We start from the raw sequence: 20,325 nt of genomic DNA, 5'->3' as shown, positions 1-20,325 counted from the left end.
GCCCAAATATCCCCTGCAAAAAGCCATCCTTGTCGCGCCACCCACACAATGCGTGCAGCATGAATCGTCTTAGTGGATCTGTGTCTGGATAATGAACATGGACACAGCAGACCCATGTGCCATGGAAACCAAGGTAATAAATACACAACAATCAATCAAGTTCTCTTTCTCTTTCATTGCATTAACAATGGAGTACTTTTATAAAAAGGCATCTAGTCTACTTCCTGGTTCATTGTATCATGAAGCCGAGGAACCTACTCATGGGTAACTATTGTCTTTTATCGATCAAGTATTGTCGCATGTACTCAATGCTATCAAAATAGTGATATACAGCAATCATCATCCGCTGCCGAGCAACAACCGATGGCTAGCACACAACGTGCAACGGTGGATCAAAATTCGACATTTGTGGCACCTGAACCCACACGTGCCAAGCAAAGTGGATTGCTCAGCAAGGACAACAATCAATTTGGATCCGTTACAGGCAAGCAACCTGTAAAAGAACCAAGCAAGCCAATGCCTACTACTACTACTACTGGTCAACAACAACAACAACAACAACAACCAGGATCAGGAATGGTGTCAAAAACCAATGAAACAGGTAAGAGGATAATGGACTTGGACATGTATTTTAATATTAACAATGAAAAAAGGACCCAATCAAGGCATGGCTGCTGGTGGTGGTGGTGTACCCGATCATGAGGATGAATTTTATGGTTCTGCGATTGAACAAAGGAAAGCACCCATGTCAAATGCAGCACCCACTTCAAATGTGACCCAACAACAGCAGCCACAAACATCTGATACGGCACCAACGGCTACCGGTACCCATAGCAGAAAGGATTCACGGGTGATTTCTGATATGCCACCATCTCCACACCAACAAGCTGCAGGGCAATCAGAGACAGCTGCAATCCCACCATCATCATCACAACAACAGCAACAACCTTGTCAAAAAGTTCAATTTAGCACTGATGCACCACAACAAAAGCAATCATCATCCCAGCCACCACCTCTCAATACTAAGGCTCAACCAACAGCTGCACCTGTAGCAGCAGCAGCAACAACAACAGCAAACACAAACAAGAGTGATGGCTCTTATGCAGCTGATCAAGGTATAGTTCATGCATATGGATGGTTATGAGAAATGATGCCTGACATGGTGTTAGGATCTTTTCATCCGGCAGATAGCGAGCATCCAGCAGGAAAAGAGAGCGCGCCTGTAACCGATAATGCTGTACCGCCTACACAACAACAGCAGCAATCTCTTCCTGGTGACAAGCGACGTGGATCAAAGGGATCTGGACATGGTAAGTGAATGGCTTGTGTATATGATTTATCAAGTAGCTAATGTCATTTTTCACATGAAAGGCATCAAGAGCTTTTTCGAAAAGATCACACATCCAGGTCATTCTGGTGGCAAAGGAGAGAGAAAATCATCGGCAAATACGCAGCAAAAAGGTAACATCCACATCCATATCATCATTCATAGGCTCATCTTTGTCGAAAATACGACCTAGATTTCAGCAAGTATGATATCAGTTCGGCACAAAAGCAAGGTGGTTTCGCTGCCGGACCTATTCCTGCCAATGGTGGTTTGGCTGCAGCTGGTGTAGGTGGTGCAGCCATGGTAACGGGCATTGAAGCCATGGAACAGGAAAAAGGTATAATTGATTTATGGTATTGTCATATGGAGGGAACTAATCAAGGCGATATTGGGGTATCGTAGAACGACAACATCAACAGCAGCCGAGCACACAACCGACAACAAAAGGAAATGGCCGAGATCTTGGCAAGTCAGGTGCTGCTGGTGATATACAACAACAACAACATGTGCCACCTGAAAGCACCAATGAAGGCAATGGCATGAAGCAACCTAATGCTACTGGTGCTGGTAATTCAACAAATGCCACTGCTTTGAACCAGCAAGAAAGAACCAATTTGGATCACAAGGGTGGAAACATCCAATCGTCAACTACTACCGATGATATGCAGCGTACCAATCAAAGTGCTGGAATGAATAATGCAATGCAGCAGCAGCAGCAGCAACCTACTACAGCAGATGCCACTAACCGACATGAACCAAACCAAGTAACCGGCAACAACAACAACACCGTTGGTCGAAATGTTGCACCGATGCAACAACAGCAGCCATCTGCTGCTGCCTTAGGACCACAAAAAATGAATCAACCAGCTGCTGGTGCACCACAACAACAACAGCCACAAATGCCAACCACCACTGCCAAGGAAAAAAATGCTGCAACTACCGAAGCATCTCAGCAGCAAATGCAACAACCCATGTCAGCTGGTGATGGTGGCACAGGTGGAGATACTATGACAACAACGGCTCCTAGTACGGACCAAAAGAATCCAGCAACAGCGGGTCAAGGTAAATGTAAACTCTATTTTTAAGCGGTTTATTTGTAGTGTATGTTATTCGATCATACTCTAATCTGGCATTGTTTTTATAATTACTAGGTGGTGCAAAGGAAGAACGGCAACAATCCATGACGCAAGAAGCAGCGGCTATTCAACAAAGCAGTGGCCAAGAAGGCAAGTCATGTAATTAAAGCATCCTTTACGACATTGAAAGCTAACATAGAGATTCTTTAGTACCCGTATCCTCTCGAGAGAATGGAGGAGAAACAAAGAAATGGGTATCATCACCACCCAGCAATACGGGTAAAGGAATTGGCGGTGCTATTGCTGGTGCGGCGGGTGCCACGGCTGTTGGTGCCGGCGTGGCGCATGCACGCGGTGACACAAGCAATTACAGCCACCCACAGCAACAACAGCAGCAGCAGCAGCACGGTCCGTCGTCGTCGGGTGACACAGCAGCACAAAATGACGTTGCTGGGCAACAACAACAAGACCAATCACCACCACCACCACCACAACGACGTCGTAGTAGTCTCCAAGAGTATATTTCAGGCATGATTGATACACGACGTGGCTCATTCAAGGTAAAGGAAAAGGATACATAAGGATGATGTATTATATACTCATGGTGATGGGTTGCATGTACTTATAGGAAACATTGGGCAAATTACTTCATCGTGAAAATTGGGAAAACGATGGTCAAGCATTACGTATGCATGGTCAGCAAAAGATTGACGACTTCCATGCTGCTCAACAAGCACACAAGAAATCCATTACTGCTATCTAATTTACTATTGTGCCACACTCGTTTTATTATTTACTTTGTACGGTTGTATTAAAGAAGTTGTAATCGAATCTCAAGAGAGCAAGCATGTGTAACTGGGGCACAAGAAATTCTGATGCGGGAAGCCCGATGAGGTAATTGAGGCTGATGTTACATTGACACAAATGCGTGTGGTGTGTGATACGGCTTACTCATTTTGTGTGTGCGTATATACCTAAGGTGTGTGCGTGCATACGTGGGTCATGGATGAATGAGTCAATTTTTTTTGGATTCAACTTGCTCCCTGTTATGTACTCCCCTTGTTGTTGAAGAAACAGTGTTCTTGATGTAAAATGGTCGACATCGGCTCCGACGGCAACGAGGAACGTGTAAGAAGGTTAATTGATGGGAGATGGTGTGTATAGGTTAAGCCACGACGCTAACGAATAAGGGAGACATTGCATGTGCCTACTCACTCCACTGCGTCGTATCGTATATATCATTCTTCACTCACAAAGATACTACACCCAGACATACGTATACAATAAAAGAAAAGCACCAGGATCATTCAACAGGTGATGATGAGTGTATGTGTTGCTGTTCTTTCTATATCGAAGAGGTTGCCATAGCAACAGCGGATGTTGTAGTGAGGGTGTTAATAGCGTGTCGGATATCATAGCACGGATTGTCGGACAAGACGACGACGGGCATTTGCAAATCTACCTTTAAGGGAAACAAAAAGGGGTGCATGGCTGACAGATGTAGGAGAACAAAGCATCTAGTGATGTGCCACGACGATGAAATGGCATTTATTTCTTCATGTGATGCTGTGCCTTTTACACAATGACAAGGGCAAATCCATAATGATGTATGATTGGGGATTGTCAAAATAAAGCACATCGGCACGTTGAATGGATAATGTAATTGGGGGAAAGGGGTGTTTAGTGTACAAGGAGGAGGAGGACCATCATACACATACACACACACGCTCATATTTACATGGGCATGAACGTGAATGAGAGCTGCACGAAAATTTTCTGATTGATGAGGGGAAGAATGGAATATCGCTTCGACCAATGCCAGGCCGTTCAGTTAATTACCTACCAAATTACCTCTCATGGACCCTGATGACCCCCCTTGGATAATTCCTCTCGCTCCCCCCATAAGCTCCCCCATGTGCTAATGGTATAATGCGTAACCCACACACACACACGCGCGTTCCTTTGGTCAATGGAATGGATACATGTTATTGTGCAAGAATAACGCATTTAATGATGGGGTATAACAAAAGAAAAAGAAAAAGCAATATGGGCTTATATGTACAGGCAAGCAATACAATGTCATTGCTTTGAGCCAGCAAATATCAAAGACTACTACTACTGCTGCTACTACAACTACTACTACTTGAAGATAAACTTTTCAGAGTATACGATGATGATGCATAATGAAAGAGGGGGGAGGGTTGAAACAAGAGGATCGCTTATAGATGAGGGAAATGGAAACAAAAGAAGATTAGGGCATACAGGAGACAAAAAAAAATGGCAAACAAGAAGGGGAACGATCGAAAAACTGAGGGAGTGTGGGTGTTGTGTGTGTGAGAGCGTGACATGTTGGCGAACGAATGAGAAAAAAGCATCATGCTAGTTTTGACCGGCAAAAAAAGAGTGGACTGGTCGACTTTGCGAAGGATAAAAAGAGTGAGATGGGATAGTGTGATCGATGATGATGAATTGTTGTTGTTGTTCGCAAGCGATTGTCATGTCCAGTCGTTTTCAATGTTTATGCGTACAATGGGCAATCGGATGACATATGTTTTGTCGAACCACAAAGATAGCAGACCTTTTGTGATGCTGCTGTATGCGCATTCGTGTTGACTGCCGAAACAGCTGTTTTCGCCTGGATGGCATTGTTCCGCTTGTGCATTGTGCAAGTCATCGTAACCGCTTAGCGTGATATGTGTGTATGTGTGTGATACGTATAGAGGAGGTGGTGGTTGTTGATATGTATGTGAATGTGAATGTGTGTGTGTCTTTTATATTTTTCGTTCTCGTTTGTAAGCTAAAAAGCTTGTAGCGTAAAAGAGGTGTCTTATGGGGCAATAGAAAGCGTGTGAGAGAAGAGAGAGAGAGAGAAAGAAAGAAGAAAAAGCAGATCTTGAAGATGAATGAACGGCTGTTTTATATGTTTGGGGGTGAAAGATGGGGGGTGACATGGACGAGGAGGAGCAGGAGGAGGAAGCCAATGTCAAACTTGAAGGGCGGTAAAAGAAAAAGCGTCAAAGTGTAACAGGACCAACATTAATAGGGCAATCCATGGTTTGAATAAACCATTTGTAAAGCAAGGTTTATGTTTCCGAAACACTTTTTTTATTACGTAGGATAAAAGAAGTATGATTGATTTATGTTTGAGACATATAGTTACTGTAAGCAGTGTGGTGGAGAAGGAATCATGCACCCTGCAGTCGTGATACAGCGGATGTGATAGCAAGCAAGGAGCGATAAAAAGTGAGGGAGACAAAGTGAGAGAGTGAGTGAAGGGCGCAAAAAAAGGGGAGGCTGACATACGATGAAATCCCGGCTTTCCGGGTTTCATTGCTTGTTTGTTCTCTGCCGGCTTCCGTGTGACACCAGTCATTTGTACATGTTGCTTGCTTACAACATCATACACCCAGCCACATTGTCGGTTTATGCGATATTTTTAGGCGACTATACCAATCAATGTTCCTTGCACCACGGAACGTGATGCGGCGCATTCGGTGTGTGTATGAGATTTATGTGTCAGACTCCTGTGTTGTATGCTGCACGCTAGAAAACAAATGACGTGTATGTACTTTTACATTTACAAGAGTGCATTATTACACCAACATTTATCAATTGAGATGCAGCAGCATTGTATTTATAGATAACAATGTTCTCATCGTGCATGTTGTTCCCTCCACCACCACCTCCTCCTTCTTACACCATAACAACCCGCATCATGAAGAATGACCACCATGTGGGTGGGTAAGTAGTGAAATGGCGTGTATAAAGTGTATCATCATTGTTATTGTTAATTAGCATCACACTATTATAGATAATATCTACCCATAGAATTGGATATTCATGCTTGAATCCGAAAACAGAACAATCCGCCATTTCTATTTTGTACACGAACAAGGCTTTATTCGTCGCGTATACAAGGTATCTTCCGTTGCTGTGTGTCGGAAATTGGACTCACCTTACACTTTGGGCCTCATATTAGTACCACTTGCACCTCTTCACTCGCACACACACACATTACGCACCCCCCCATCCACAACATGGATCTCGGCTATCGAAATCGCAACCACCCAGCTCATCAATACCAGCAAGAGATTGTGAAAACAGATCTTGTACACCAAACTATCCAAGCCATTCACCAGTTATTACGACACTATCCACACGCATTCGACCTCCATTTCCTCACGCCTATTGATCCAGCATGTGCTATACCAGTTGAGGATGCCATTCGACAACTGCACAAGGATACGATTGCTCTATATCGCTCACGAAACGTTGCCTTTGATAGCCACTGGGTAAGGTTTATTGACTTTTACGGCAAAAAGTTATAGTGGGGGATAGCTGATACGGTAATTTAGCACTGGAATATTGCCTGGAGACAAGCATTGTCTTACGAAAGCATTGCCGAGCTTGCTGATGGTGATACAACAAGGATCATCCAATCTTGCCATCCAAAGTGTCAAAAGTCTGTTGAGGCCATTTACAAGTACGACTTGGCTCCTTACATGCGGTGGTATCCATGGCGTTGGTTCTCTGATTTGGTCTTGATTGGCTCTGGAGGATTCTCGGCTGTTTATGCAGCCCACGTTGCCTTGTTGTACGATGCATCTCAAGATGGACAAGCGATTGGCCAACACAAGCGCCCTGTTGCTATCAAGGTGGTGGATGAAAAGATCTTGAACGAGGTAACTTTCGAGAAGGAGGGGGAGAATAAGAAGGGATCAGGATGTAACATGACTCTCTCTCTCTTTACATACATAGATCATTGTACAATCAAGAGCCTTCCTTGCTTTATTATTCCATGGCATCACTGTATGTGAGAGCACGGGCGACATTTTGATGATTACAACATTGGCGGAAGAAGGCAACCTTGAACATCGTATTGGCAAACCAGTGGAATATGGCTTGGATATGATGAACGTCACCGACATTGTGACACGATTAGCGTTTAACCTTGCCAGCTTGCATGACGAAATTGGGATGTGCCATCGCAACATTCATCCAGCGAACGTGCTTTGTTCAGATGACGATTATTTCCTTATTGATTTTCGATTCTCGACTGCATCGAACGAAGCGAGTGATGTGATCAAGTCATTTATGGGGCATTATGGTAGGATGACACGTGTATTATGCGAGATGATCCAGTGCGGCTAATGATGGTTTTGGTTAGGACGAGCACCCTATATTGCTCCAGAAGTGCGATCAGCCATTTACACTGAAAAATCAGACATCTACTCGTTAGGCGTGATTATGTGGCAGTTGATATCGGGTGTCGTGTTTCCATCACCTGAAGTGTTCTTGGACGCTGAGGATGTGTATCGGATTGAATGGATTCCTGGTGTCCCACGGTGGTATCAAGAGTTGACAATGGCGTGTCTTGAGCCATGCCCTGAACATCGACCTTTGGCTGAAGAAGTAGGCTTGATTGCACGTAAATTTGCTGTATCACCACAATCAGAGCAAATGCGTGTGCATCAAAAGGATTGGATTGCGTATGCGACTAGGCGGAGAGAAGCTTGTCAAGCACATCAACAACGTTGGTCAACCAAGGGAAGAACAACTACCACAACAACTACTCCATCATCAACCACACCAACAACAGCAAATGGTCATGGCGGAGGTGGTGGTGGTGGTGATTTGATACCGACACGCAACAAGGAGGAGGATGATATGATGATGATGACAGCATCTCGCGTGTACGAATTTAGGAATCTACCTTCTTTGGATGAGCTCGTCAACCTTCCATTTCATCATAGGCCATTCGATGCTGCTGATTTGTCTGGAGAATATTAATGTGCCTTGAACTTTGATCCGTTTACCTTTCATTTTCCTCCGCCCCGTATCCCGCCGTTCACCATCTCTATCTATCGATCTCACACTTGTGCAACCCAGGCATGTTTGGATGTCTCTTTTTGTTTTGTGGGACGAATGTGGTACAAACAAACACACGCAGATCATACATTTCATTTCTCGCTCCCCCTCTTTGGATCATGCATATTCTCTCTCACAACCAACCTCCTTGTTATTCCCTTCTCCTCCACCATACACATCATTGTGTATCACATTGCAATATGTCTTATCTTGTTATGGATCGTTGTTATATTTGTGAACAGGAAACGTGCATTGTATTATTATAATAAATCCATTCCCCCACACATTTTACAAAGAAACCCCATCCAAAACACAACAAACAACATGTATTTTCATTTAATGAAAGCTTACTCGATATATGCTTTGCCACGAGCTTCACGCGATACAAGATTTTTGCATATGCAGGAGATGCTGCTGTTTACTTAACCCCCGAAGAGTCGTGACATGATGATGACCCGCGGCTATTGATGCATAATGTGAGAGTTTCATTGTCAGCTCAAATGTCCACCAAACATACAGGGTAACCACCTTTACCTCTGGTGGCCGAGAGAAATGAATGGTTCTTGGTTTGACGGTCAAAATGGTCCAAGTTAGGAAATGAAAAAGATTAAAGAACGCTACACCTTATCCAGATGGCACTAGACAAGTATGGGCATGCAGCATATGCCTCATTTCATTTTAATTCTGTGCTAAGATCGCCCGTGCTGTAAATAAAATTCGTCGATCGAATGGTGTTGGTTGGGTTCCACAGAGCCGTAATTACGGACTTTTTGGAATGATGGTGGTGGTGGTGGCCCCTCCTTCCCTTTGCTGTGGCTCGTTATTGACCTCAAACTCAGGGGGTGAAAATTTCCCCAACCATTATCTGCATTGCGGAATTGGATGTATAAGGCAGGAGGCATTGCTGGGTTTTGGCTCGTGGATACAGTGGATACGATGCACTGGATCAACATTTGAAGGGATGTAAAAAATAACATTTGACAGATTTGATACCATACTTTTAGGTTTGTACGTGGCTATACTACTACGTCAAATAAGTGATAGTAGTAGTAGTAGTAATAGCTCGCGTGAGAAATAGTGGCTGCTACTACGACTACTACTTGGTAAATGAAAAGCACCTTGCCTATTAAGCGATGATGATGATATGGAGTCACATTCATGCATAGCGGTACAGGCCGATATGCAACCCCACGCACTGACTCGCCACCCCATCATCTCATCTCATATGCAGGAAAGATTAAATGACTGAGAGAGAGCAATATTACACACCGACAAGATGACACCATACGCGTCGAATCGGAGGATGCATGTTTAATGGTCTCGCCCCCTATTGCATGCCCCTTTTAGCAAATGAGACAACAACATTTAGCTAGTATGTAAGGGGGCAAAAGGGGGAGATGAAAAAGAGCGGGTAACAGACGTTGACCTTGAAATGATACGCAACCGAGGCAACGGATGAAAAGCGAGCCTGTATGTTTTAAGGAGAAGATCACGTACGCGTTTGCTTAAGCTTTTCTGTATCGAGCATGTGTTTCAAATTAGAATCAAAGATGAGGCCCGAAATGGAATGGATCCAAGGAAACGTACTTGAACGCGTATGGTGATTGCGTACGTTACGACAATGTGGTTCCTGTCATCGTTTGGATACCGGCACCATCAAATCAACATTGAAAAATGGTATAAATATGAGGATGTTCGAGCGACAAAAGACATCCTCATCAACCTACAAACACAACTTTCCCCACCACAACTCCTTTCTTACAACCAACAACAACCCTTTGCCACTTCCTTTCAAAATGCACTTCTCCACTGTCTCCATTGCTGCCCTTGTTGCTGCCGCTGCCTCCGTTCAAGCTGCTCCCACTGGTCTTGGTGGTCTTTCCGATGCCACCAGCGGTCTCACTGATGCCACTAGCGGTCTCTCTGCTGTCACTGATCTCCTTAACAAGATCCCTGGTGCCGAATCCCTTACTGGTCTTGTTGATGGTGACATCCTCAAGACTCTTACTGGTGTCATTAGCGAGTGCAAGGCCAACGGTGCTGATGATGCTGCTACCACTGCTGGCACTAGCGTCAGCTCCTCTGTTCCCAAGTCTGCTGAAGGTGCTAAGGGCATTGTCCAAAGCCTTGTCGAGTCCCTTTACCCTGGTCTTTCCAAGGCCACCAAGAATGTTGACGAGATCGTCGCTCAAGTCCTTGGTGCCCTTGGTGCCGATAAGATCGGTCAAGATGTCCTTGTTGACTCCTTGTCCACTGTTGATGCTTTGACCGAAAAGCTTGGTCTCGGTGTTGGCTGCCTTGTTGAAGTCATTAGAAAGGCTGTCGAAGAAGTCGTTGGTGCCGCCAAGGCCCAAAAGCTCGCCCTTCCCGCCCTTGATCAACTCGATTAAGTATCCCGCCCCATCATCACGTAGATCGTTAAAGACCTTCCTTTATACAACAACATTTTGTCAGAATAGTCATCTTTTGTCACAATATAATGTTGATTCTATATCATCTTTCATACTATGGAATTCTTGAAATGCCTCGTTTTATCGTGAACACGTTTGGAAATAGAAGTCATCGATTAATAATAAGAACTTCCTATACGATGACGACTGATAGGATATACTTAGCAGCGATGTTGTTGATGAGACATGTTCACACGTGGGGTTGTTTGTGCTACACAATGTACTTTACAGGCTAAACAAACAAATGACAAAGATTGTCGGATCAACACGGAGGTATATTATATGAACTTGCTCTAGTGCAAAGATGTCTACATTTTTACCCATCAAGGTTGCTATTCTTTTTCCTATACCATGTTAAGTTGTTGGACAAATCAATCCCATTGCATCATGGATACAAGAAAATCCAAATACGGGTGTTCATTGATTTCATCATTCTACTACTATGCGGTGGGGTAACATCCATTCCCCTTTCTTTAGTCGGAGACAAGGAGTTTACACGCACACACAAAGTCTGACTTTGGTTGCCATGGCAGTGGACGTGCGTTGCACAGGCCGACTGGGATCGGGGCATAGCCTGCATAGGGGCTTTATCATGCCAAGGTAGAGTGTTCGATAAGCAACTGTGCAATGTTGGCATTGAGGAGTCATTTTTGTGTTCCCTTGCAAAAAACAGCAACAGGTTGTGTATACAAGGAGTAGTGCTCATAATGCAATTACAAGTTTGTGTGACATTTTTTCAGCAGCAGAGATGATAATAGATCGCCCTTTTGTTGATCATGATCCAGAATTTCCATATCACAATGAGACCCATGCTATGTTGTTTTCCTTTATTCAATAAATAGAACAAGGTATGGCTTTGTCAAATACCTTACTTTAAGATTGAACCTTACATGTATATGTGATGCGTGTAGTAATCATGCATGTAATACCTTATCGCTGGGTCAAATCGACACACGCAAGGTGTTTGTCTCCTTAAACCCCTTGAGACTGTCATCCAACAACTCAGTTCCATACATGCAAACAAGCTCACGCTTTCTGAGATGTGATTTTCAAGGGGTAAGTGATCGCTCTATGATATGCCATGCATATTAGCAGCGGCAAAGAAATACGAGTGGCCGAGTTGAAATGTCGTTTAGTGCAATAGGGAGTATGCAATCATCACTTGTATGATGGAAACCAGATGAAATACAAGAATGCTGTATGAGGATGTGTATATAAATACTCGACATCTTGGGTATCCATGGTAACCATCATCCTCCCCACAGTCATACAAATCTTTGCTCAATAATCACAACCATGCGCTTCACTGCTATCTCTCTTGCTACTATTGCCTGCCTTGTCGCCACTGCTCAAGCTGCTCCTCCTCCTCAACTTGCTCCTTTGGCTCTTGGCAAGCGTGTTTTAGGTGTTGATGGCAACGGTGTTGCTGGTGCTACCTCTGCTTTAGGTGGTTGCAAGAATCCCGCTCCTGCTGGTCCTAATGGATACCCTACTGTTGATCCCTCGGTCACATCCCCCAAGGGTGTTGTTCAAAGCTTGGTTGAATCCTTGTATCCAGGCCTTTCCAATACCACCGGACAAGTCGATGAATTGGTTGCTGATATCCTCAGCGCTCTTGGTGCTGACAAACTCGCTGGTGGTATTCTCGGTGGTGCATTAGATGCCGTTAACGACCTTGCACAAAAGCTTGGCTTGGAAGTTGGATGCATTGTCCAAATCGTCAAGGAAACGGTTGAGAAGGTTTTGGGTGCCGACAAAGCCAAGGCTCTTGAAGCTGCTGGTGGCGATGCTGCATCATCATCCCAACAATAAGATCAAGCTTAGATAATAGTCTTAACATGTTGCTGCTGTTGTTACTTTTCCATTATTGACATAATAATATACGAATGTACCTTTGATCATACCCTTACATCAATCTTCATGTGTTTATGATATGTACGTTTGCATGTTCTTGGTTCCAGTAATATGGTTGCATATGTATACCTTCGGCTAAAAGCTGTTGCTCTTTATTTTACTTTGCAATTTGTTGAAGGTTCATGGTTGGCTGTAACTGATCTTTGGTGCTATCATGCATGTCTTAAAAATGGCAATCCTTCGACATAGTCGACATTAAAGGATGTCACCAAAATAGAATGGCTACTTTGGTTGTGCTTATTGGACGTCATTGTGCAAAAGTCAAAGCTGCTTATGATAACGCATGGTCACCTAGCTATCGAAGAATCCATTTCGTTAGCAATTGTTAGCAACAATCGCATCACATTATCATGCATCAACAAGGGCAATGGACATGCTTGACTTTAGGTAAACATGGATTGATGCTGAATAATAGCATATCAAGGTATCAGCAATTTTGATAATCTTCCGTTAGATTTGCCCATAATCCTGGTCAAACATCTCGCATGATGGTTACATTTCAACGGCTTACCTATTAGTCAGTACACCACATGGTGCGTTCTTTGGAGACTCTTTGTTGTATGCCACCGCCATCATCTCAATCACCCGGCTCCGCCAGGGGCTTCTTTATTATCGGGATCCGGAAAGTTTGCATTGCTGCAATGATGGCCGTTGGTATTATGGTACCCCAAGCATGATCCCTCGGGGTTCAGAGGACATCGGTAATAACAAGGTTTTTCTACCACCTCGTGGACACACTTAATAATGTTTGTTGACAATGTATACCTTCGTGATAACCTTGTCATCGTTTCTGGTACCTTGTACGTGTGCTGATGCGATCATCTTCATGCATCTGATGGAATAAAAGTTTGGGTTGGATAACCGATAAGCCATCGTGTAGCTAGTAGGGAGCTCGTTAACTGGGTTGTTATGCCAACCTTGTGTTCCTCGAGAAACACAGCAGGTTGTTTGGTGCACAAGGGGATGTTCATAATACAGAAAGTCAATTAGTGTAACATTTAAAGATAAGGGATCGCCTGTGGATTCATCACCAGCAAAAAAAAAGGACCCATATCACATTGACCAGTGCCATATGAATGTTTACTTTTATTAGATGCCATTGTTTCACTATTTGGAACATGTAATGTGCTTTGTCAACTATCCTTGCTTTAATACGGGGAGGGGTTGTCGCATGATGATGTAGATGCGATGCGTTTAATATGTAATGCATCCCGCATGGCTGCTGGGTCAAATCGACAAACGCAGGTGCTTGTCTCCTTAACCCCTTCGAGACTGCAATCCAGCAACTCAGTTCCATACAAGCTCACACTTTCTGCTGAGATGTGATTTTCAAGGGGTAAATCAATCGATCAATGCTATGTGCTGGTACAGCGGCAAAGCAAATACGGGTGGCCGAGTTGAAATGTCGTTTAGTGTAATAGGGAGTAATTGTTGGCTTCCTGTTGATGCCACAAGCAAGGTTCAAGAAGGTTGGTAGAGGATGTGTATAAATACTAGGCAGCTTTTCAGCTCTCGTTTTTCATTATCCTCACACATACATACAGATCTCTTCTTTATAAATCAACATCATGCGCTTCACTACTATCTCTCTCGCTGCCATTGCTTGCTTTGTTGCCACTGCTCAAGCTGCTCCCACTGCTCAATCAGGTGCTTTGGATGGTGCCTTGTCAGCTGTTGATGGCAACGGCGTTGCTGGTGCTACCTCTGCTTTAGGCGGTTGCAAGAATCCTGCTCCTGCTGGTCCTAATGGATACCCTACTGTTGATCCCTCGGTCACATCCCCCAAGGGTGTTGTTCAAAGCTTGGTTGAATCCTTGTATCCAGGCCTTTCCAATACCACCGGACAAGTCGATGAATTGGTTGCTGATATCCTCAGCGCTCTTGGTGCTGACAAGCTCGCTGATCGTATTCTCGGTGGTGCATTAGGTGCCGTTAACGACCTTGCACAAAAGCTTGGCTTGGAAGTTGGATGCATTGTCCAAATCGTCAAGGAAACGGTTGAGAAGGTTTTGGGTGCCGACAAGGCCAAAGCTCTTGAAGCTGCTGGTGGCGATGCTGCATCATCATCCCAACAATAAGATCAATCTTAGCTATTAGACGTAACATAGTTACTACTGTTGTTGTTTGACTCCCTCTACTACAAGCTATAATAATATACATGCAATGTATCGTTTGCCATACCCTGACATCATGATTGTGTAACTGAATGATGAAAAAAGTGAAAATTTTGGTGAAGATATGGATGACGAGGAGAGAAGAAGAGCATTAAAAGCGGTCTTTAGCTCTACGACTACCACCGCCATAATGGGTATCCATATGAAAGGTGGGATTGAAAGTAAAAAATGGTATCAAATGAAATGTAAAGCAGTATCCTTGACAAAAAAAGAGTGAACAATGTGAAAGCTATCATTGTATTGCAAAGAAAGAGAGAAAGGAACAATGAGATTATGTCCGGTGATGGCGTTCTTTTGATCCGTTGTTGTTCCGGTGTTCGTGTATCACATGAGATCTTCTTTTGGTAATTCCATTGCAACACATACAACTTATGTTCCGCCGTTATCCGTATCCGCATCCGAAAACAACATGGCTTTTCTTTATTCAAGCAAAACATGGCGGGTTACTGATACAAATATACACCAAAGGGATATCCCCTTGGAGACTAACAAGGGTTGCCAGGGGACATGCATTTCTAACAACACGTGGATACACGTTAATGCTTGACGTATGTATAAACCTCTTCTTGCATCGTCGTACATTGCTATCACGCTTGCTACACACACAAAAAGAACAGCTCCGCCAACTCTTTCTTTCTCTTTGGTCTTTCTTTTTCTCACCTGTTCACTACATACTCTTCACAATCAGCCATGACAAGCCCTGAATTCACAAGCCCTTTGAGAAAGTACAAGTTGGTGTTCCTTGGCGAGCAAAGTGGTAAATGACCCTGTCATGTTTGCTTGTGTTGTGATATGGCCTTGGTAACCACCACTGACGAACGCATTTCAAACTACTAGTTGGCAAGACATCGCTCATTACGAGATTCATGTATGACTCTTTTGATAACACGTACCAGGTGAGTGGCATGGATACGTCGTCTTTGGTGATACGTTGGAAGAGCAATAAGATGCATGTGTAGGATCCTTTTTTACTCACTGATATCTGTTCCTAGGCAACTATCGGTATCGACTTTTTGTCAAAGACCATGTATTTGGAGGACAAGACTGTTCGCTTGCAGCTATGGGATACAGCTGGCCAGGTACAAAAGCAACTTTTCCACCTGACATTGAAACCAGCGACTCACCCAATCATTTCAGGAACGCTTCCGTAGCTTGATTCCGAGTTACATTAGGTAAAGCGACTACAGGCAACTTTTTGAACGAGCAAGCATGCTTAATATCATGATTATCCAGGGACTCATCTGTGGCAGTGATTGTTTACGATATCTCAAGTAAGTTGACATCTGGCAATGGACCTTGGTAATATCATAAGACTCATTATCCCTATTCCTTGTAGACCGTGAATCATTTGTGAATACTACACGATGGATTGATGATGTACGAGCTGAGCGTGGTGATCAAGTTATTGTTGTGCTTGTGGGCAACAAGACGGATTTGAATGAAAAACGGTATGTTGTTATTGTGTCACACATGTCGATACAAGCAAAACAAGGTTTAAGACTAAGCCCTAATGTTAGTGAGGTGACGACCGAGGAAGGCGAACGACGTGCCAAAGAGTTGAATGTCATGTTTATTGAAACGAGCGCTAAAGCTGGCCACAATGTACGTTGATGCATGGTGGGATGTTGTTTACCAAGTCAGATGCATCTAACAACCCATGATTTCCTTGCAGGTCAAACCTCTCTTTAGAAAGATTGCACAAAACTTGCCTGGTATTGATTCACATGGCAACGAGCAAAAGGATCAGAGTAAGTGCTTTGTTATTACCATCATAATCATCATTCATCTATTAACATGCTTATAGTGCAAAAGGTCAATTTGAGCTCAAGCAATGCAGAGTCCTCTGCTTGTGCATGCTAAACCACCCAGGGCACACTGCATCAGGCCTCTTGTCTCCCCACCCCCTTGTTGCTTTTCAATCCTATATACACCATTCGCTATCTCTTTTTTTACCCCTTCAATTAGCTAATCTATTTGATATCTCTCTTTATAAAGATAATACAAGAAACAATGTGCTTTTTCTCATCTATGATACTATTTGCGTATGAGTCATCATTCCGCGGAGTGGCATGCTGTGTGAGTGTGAGTGTGGGTGTTGCTTGAATACAATGCGTGAATGACATGGATATCTAAGAAGCTATCTCTTTCTTCTCTTTGTGCACTCGAATCATGTCGGCTAGACCTTTGAAGGTGTTGATATCAAATGATGATGGTATATGCTCCTTGCCCATCTACATCCTTGATACTGACTTCTTGCTCTTGCATAGGTCCTCCTTGTCACGAAGAATCGCCGTTCATTCTACCCTTCATTGAGCATTTGGAAAGCCTTGGTTGGGATGTCAAGTAAGAATGCCGCATCTTGTATAGGTTTCTTGTAAGCGACTAAATGAAAGCAATAGAGTATGTCTCCCCGATTCCCAAAAGTCGTGGATCTCCAAGTCGTTCATGATAAAAGAGCACGTTGAAATGAGTTACTACCACCGAGAAACAGGCGAACGTAGCTATCATAGACAAGCACCATATGATATTGTCCTGGTAAGCGTTGATTAGGATTGTATGATATAGTGGAATGTGCCTGACATGAGGACGTATACGCTGCATGATTTAGCTTAGTGCTACACCTGCCACTTGCATCAACATTGCCCTGCATCACATCTTCAAGGATGAGCAATTTGACTTGGTCATTGGAGGTCCTAATTTTGGACGAAACTCGGCAAAGTAAGTGAGGATCATTTTTGCAATCCATCCTATACAAACTCATGTCCTTTTGGCAGCATTTACACCTTGTCGTCAGGTACCATTGGAGCTGCACTGTAAGTGGTGAGAAATGTTCTCCTCAGAGGAGCTTACCTATTGACATTGTCGAATTCTTTCTAGTGAAGCTGTCATGAGCCAAAAGAAAGCGATTGCCTTGTCGTTTGCATTCTTTTCACGAGACTTTGCCAAGAACAAAATCGAATGTGCATGTCAAATGGGTAAGTATCTCAATACATTTGGCGATCAATCATATCCTTAATCTATCTTCATAGCTTCGAATGTGATCCAACACTTGTATCAGAAGGACATGTGGCCTGCACACGGCTTATTCAATGTGAACGTGCCATTGGTGGATGAATTACGCCCTGTACGATTGACACATTTCCACACCACAAGTTATGGAAGCCTTTTCCGCCCACTCAAGGATAAAATGATAAGTGATGCGGCAACCACGAGCGATGCATCAGGAGAAATGGTTGAGCAAAGCGTACGCAGTGAAGCTGAAGGCCACGAACCAGGAAAGACCATCTTCCACTTTGCACCTGATATCAAGAGCATGAGCCATCCAGCTGATCCAGATTCCAACACGGATGCCTGGGCATTACAAAATCGCTATGTCTCCGGTAAGGTTTGCTTGAGAGAAGATTGACATGCATAAATAACCCGTTGTATGTTGCTGTTCTTTGTTCTATATTGTAGTGACTCCTATGGTTGCTGCATACCAGATTGCGAATATGGATAAGGATTATGAACTCGATTCTCTGCATGCAAAGATCTAATTATTACAGTATCATACCGATAATAAATTTGGATACAAAGGAAGTTGAGCATTATCTATACATGTGGTTATCGCGTCCTCTGTCAAAGCCGGAAGCATACTAGACCATCCTCCCATCTCCCACCGTATGTTAATAAAGGAACGTGTGTTACGACGTTGTTAGCAAGATCCAATTACAAAAGAAAGGGTAGCGAGTTATACTGTGACATAAAGTCTTTGTTCAAGACACAATGGCGGATCAATCAGACCCTTCCTCTTTATCACACCATTCACAAGTAATCATACGTCTACAATCCTGCATAGATCTCTCTATAACATAGTCCCTCAAATACCCACAAACGGTAAAGTCGAACTTAGGAAAAAGGAAACTTCGAAATGATTGTCCAAAGCAATATCGTGTCAATAAGAAACCTTTTAATCCAATATCATCCACAAGAGACAGAAGGGATACGAGATGGAGAGGGTAAAGTGCACTGTGCAAAGGTGAATGGATGGACGTGAGGTAGCACTTGATGTGTGGCGGCAAATGTATTCATGATGGCATGTGTATCAGAATATGGAGATAGGATGATGATGGCTGTACCTTCATTGACAGGTTGCACAAATGATTAGTTGCCATGGTATAGCGTGTAAAGTACGATAGCTGGTTGCAGGATGGTCAATCAAATTGACAATGGATACGCCCCTTCCCACGTGTTGTATATACCCAATTCCTTCCATCCCATGTATCAAACCCATACAGTATTCATATCCATATCCATAGGAAGCTCGTATGTATTGATGCAAATTGCTACATACACGTAAATAAAGCTGCTTCTATACAATGGCTATCTGCTGTCCACTTGGAAAAAGGCTGTAAGGCAAGATGCTGCAAGTAGAAACGCTGTTTGAGGCAATGAAGTAATGGCAACTGCTGCAATGAACGTTGTTACGGTTGGTTGTGGCAGAGGAGTGTGCAAGACAATGTGTAGCATCAAGGAATGCGTGTGTTGTAGCAGAGTGACAAGAAGACCGCGTACACGCCATGGACTTGTCATTCAGTCAAAGGCTTCTGGATCAAGAGGGTTGTAGGATTGGCATGATGGGTTGAAGCAGGACAATCGTTCGTAGGCCGTAGTTGTACTTGAATGGGGCAACAGTGAGAATGGGAAGAAGTGGCAAGAAGATGGGAGTGGAAGAGGTGGAGTTCAAGTAGATTTCTTTGGTGTTGGATGATGACATTTCTTTGTTTGAGCGTTCTCATCCAGATCCTCTCGTATCAAGAAAGTTGAATGATGGAAGTGTTGAGCTGAAGCAGGACAATCGTCGTATGCATTGGATTGGGCAACAATGGGGAATGGGAGGAAAAGGCTATCAAGCGGCAGTTTACAAATAACTGCAAAATGATTCTTCTGAAAAGGATGATACTTCTGTGCTTGAGCGTAACTCAACCAAATCCACTCGGATCAAGAAACTTGAGTGATGGCGACGATGGTCTGGAGCAGGACAACCGTCCACATGCATTGGTTTGGGAAACAACGGTGAAAGGGAGGAAGTGGGTATTAGCTTCCAATGATGAGCTGTTACTGAATAGTGTATAGCATACCATTCGTTGACCCTTCCAGTCATGCAAATCGGCTGGGTTACACAAAGAGGTCTTTCTGTCTTTGGCTCTCCAAGGTCAAGCTACTTTACATTAAACAAAGACCACTCTTCATATAGCATCACGCTTACAGCATATGTAAAACATAAAGGTGCCTGTATCTCAAAACTTCACAATCAAACGTGGGGTTTTTGATAGAACAAAGTTGCTCGGCCGGGCCAAAGGAATCTTGTGTGGTTGTTTCACGATCGAGGTGGCCAATCCCAGATTCACCATGTCGCCACCAGCCAAATTGGATTCGGGTCGACCTCTTGAATTTTTTTCGACGACGAGCAAAAATATTTTTTGGCTGGTGGCGACATGGTGAATCTGGGAATGGCCACGATGAACTTCATACTT

General features: G+C 43.6%; 7 protein-coding genes across 7 annotated transcripts; all 7 read left to right on the top strand.

Annotated features, from left to right (window-relative positions):
• Nucleotides 1-187: 187 nt before the first annotated feature.
• Nucleotides 188-3,166, top strand: O0I10_000375 (uncharacterized protein; the record flags this gene model as incomplete). The annotated part of the gene is made up of 10 exons (XM_058480486.1): nt 188-264; nt 324-601; nt 654-1,115; nt 1,170-1,310; nt 1,372-1,461; nt 1,521-1,664; nt 1,730-2,389; nt 2,479-2,553; nt 2,614-2,963; nt 3,032-3,166. 10 exons carry the CDS (start codon nt 188-190, stop codon nt 3,164-3,166), a joined length of 2,412 nt encoding a protein of 803 aa, XP_058349009.1.
• Nucleotides 3,167-6,440: 3,274 nt separating this feature from the next.
• O0I10_000374 (uncharacterized protein) lies at nt 6,441-8,193 on the top strand (the record flags this gene model as incomplete). Its single annotated transcript, XM_058480485.1, has 4 exons — nt 6,441-6,695; nt 6,759-7,085; nt 7,162-7,510; nt 7,571-8,193. 4 exons carry the CDS (start codon nt 6,441-6,443, stop codon nt 8,191-8,193), a joined length of 1,554 nt encoding a protein of 517 aa, XP_058349008.1.
• Nucleotides 8,194-10,067: 1,874 nt separating this feature from the next.
• O0I10_000373 (uncharacterized protein) lies at nt 10,068-10,661 on the top strand (the record flags this gene model as incomplete). The annotated part of the gene is made up of 1 exon (XM_058480484.1): nt 10,068-10,661. The coding sequence occupies one exon, from the start codon at nt 10,068-10,070 to the stop codon at nt 10,659-10,661; it is 594 nt and encodes a 197-aa protein (XP_058349007.1).
• Nucleotides 10,662-12,017: 1,356 nt separating this feature from the next.
• Nucleotides 12,018-12,533, top strand: O0I10_000372 (uncharacterized protein; the record flags this gene model as incomplete). Its single annotated transcript, XM_058480483.1, has 1 exon — nt 12,018-12,533. The coding sequence occupies one exon, from the start codon at nt 12,018-12,020 to the stop codon at nt 12,531-12,533; it is 516 nt and encodes a 171-aa protein (XP_058349006.1).
• Nucleotides 12,534-14,203: 1,670 nt separating this feature from the next.
• On the top strand, nt 14,204-14,713 carry O0I10_000371 (uncharacterized protein; the record flags this gene model as incomplete). Its single annotated transcript, XM_058480482.1, has 1 exon — nt 14,204-14,713. One exon carries the CDS (start codon nt 14,204-14,206, stop codon nt 14,711-14,713), a length of 510 nt encoding a protein of 169 aa, XP_058349005.1.
• Nucleotides 14,714-15,499: 786 nt separating this feature from the next.
• O0I10_000370 (GTP-binding protein ryh1) lies at nt 15,500-16,669 on the top strand (the record flags this gene model as incomplete). Its single annotated transcript, XM_058480481.1, has 9 exons — nt 15,500-15,566; nt 15,647-15,705; nt 15,802-15,888; nt 15,947-15,981; nt 16,043-16,080; nt 16,146-16,257; nt 16,327-16,411; nt 16,482-16,557; nt 16,614-16,669. The coding sequence occupies 9 exons, from the start codon at nt 15,500-15,502 to the stop codon at nt 16,667-16,669; spliced, it is 615 nt and encodes a 204-aa protein (XP_058349004.1).
• Nucleotides 16,670-16,978: 309 nt separating this feature from the next.
• Nucleotides 16,979-18,345, top strand: O0I10_000369 (5'/3'-nucleotidase SurE; the record flags this gene model as incomplete). Its single annotated transcript, XM_058480480.1, has 8 exons — nt 16,979-17,021; nt 17,077-17,152; nt 17,209-17,344; nt 17,418-17,527; nt 17,584-17,622; nt 17,687-17,784; nt 17,839-18,189; nt 18,266-18,345. 8 exons carry the CDS (start codon nt 16,979-16,981, stop codon nt 18,343-18,345), a joined length of 933 nt encoding a protein of 310 aa, XP_058349003.1.
• Between the last annotated feature and the right edge of the window lie 1,980 nt (nt 18,346-20,325).

Source organism: Lichtheimia ornata (assembly GCF_029851405.1).
Source record: "Lichtheimia ornata isolate CBS 291.66 chromosome Unknown scaffold00001, whole genome shotgun sequence".
Classification (NCBI taxonomy): domain Eukaryota; kingdom Fungi; phylum Mucoromycota; class Mucoromycetes; order Mucorales; family Lichtheimiaceae; genus Lichtheimia; species Lichtheimia ornata.
This window is presented reverse-complemented; position numbering and strand designations above follow the sequence as displayed.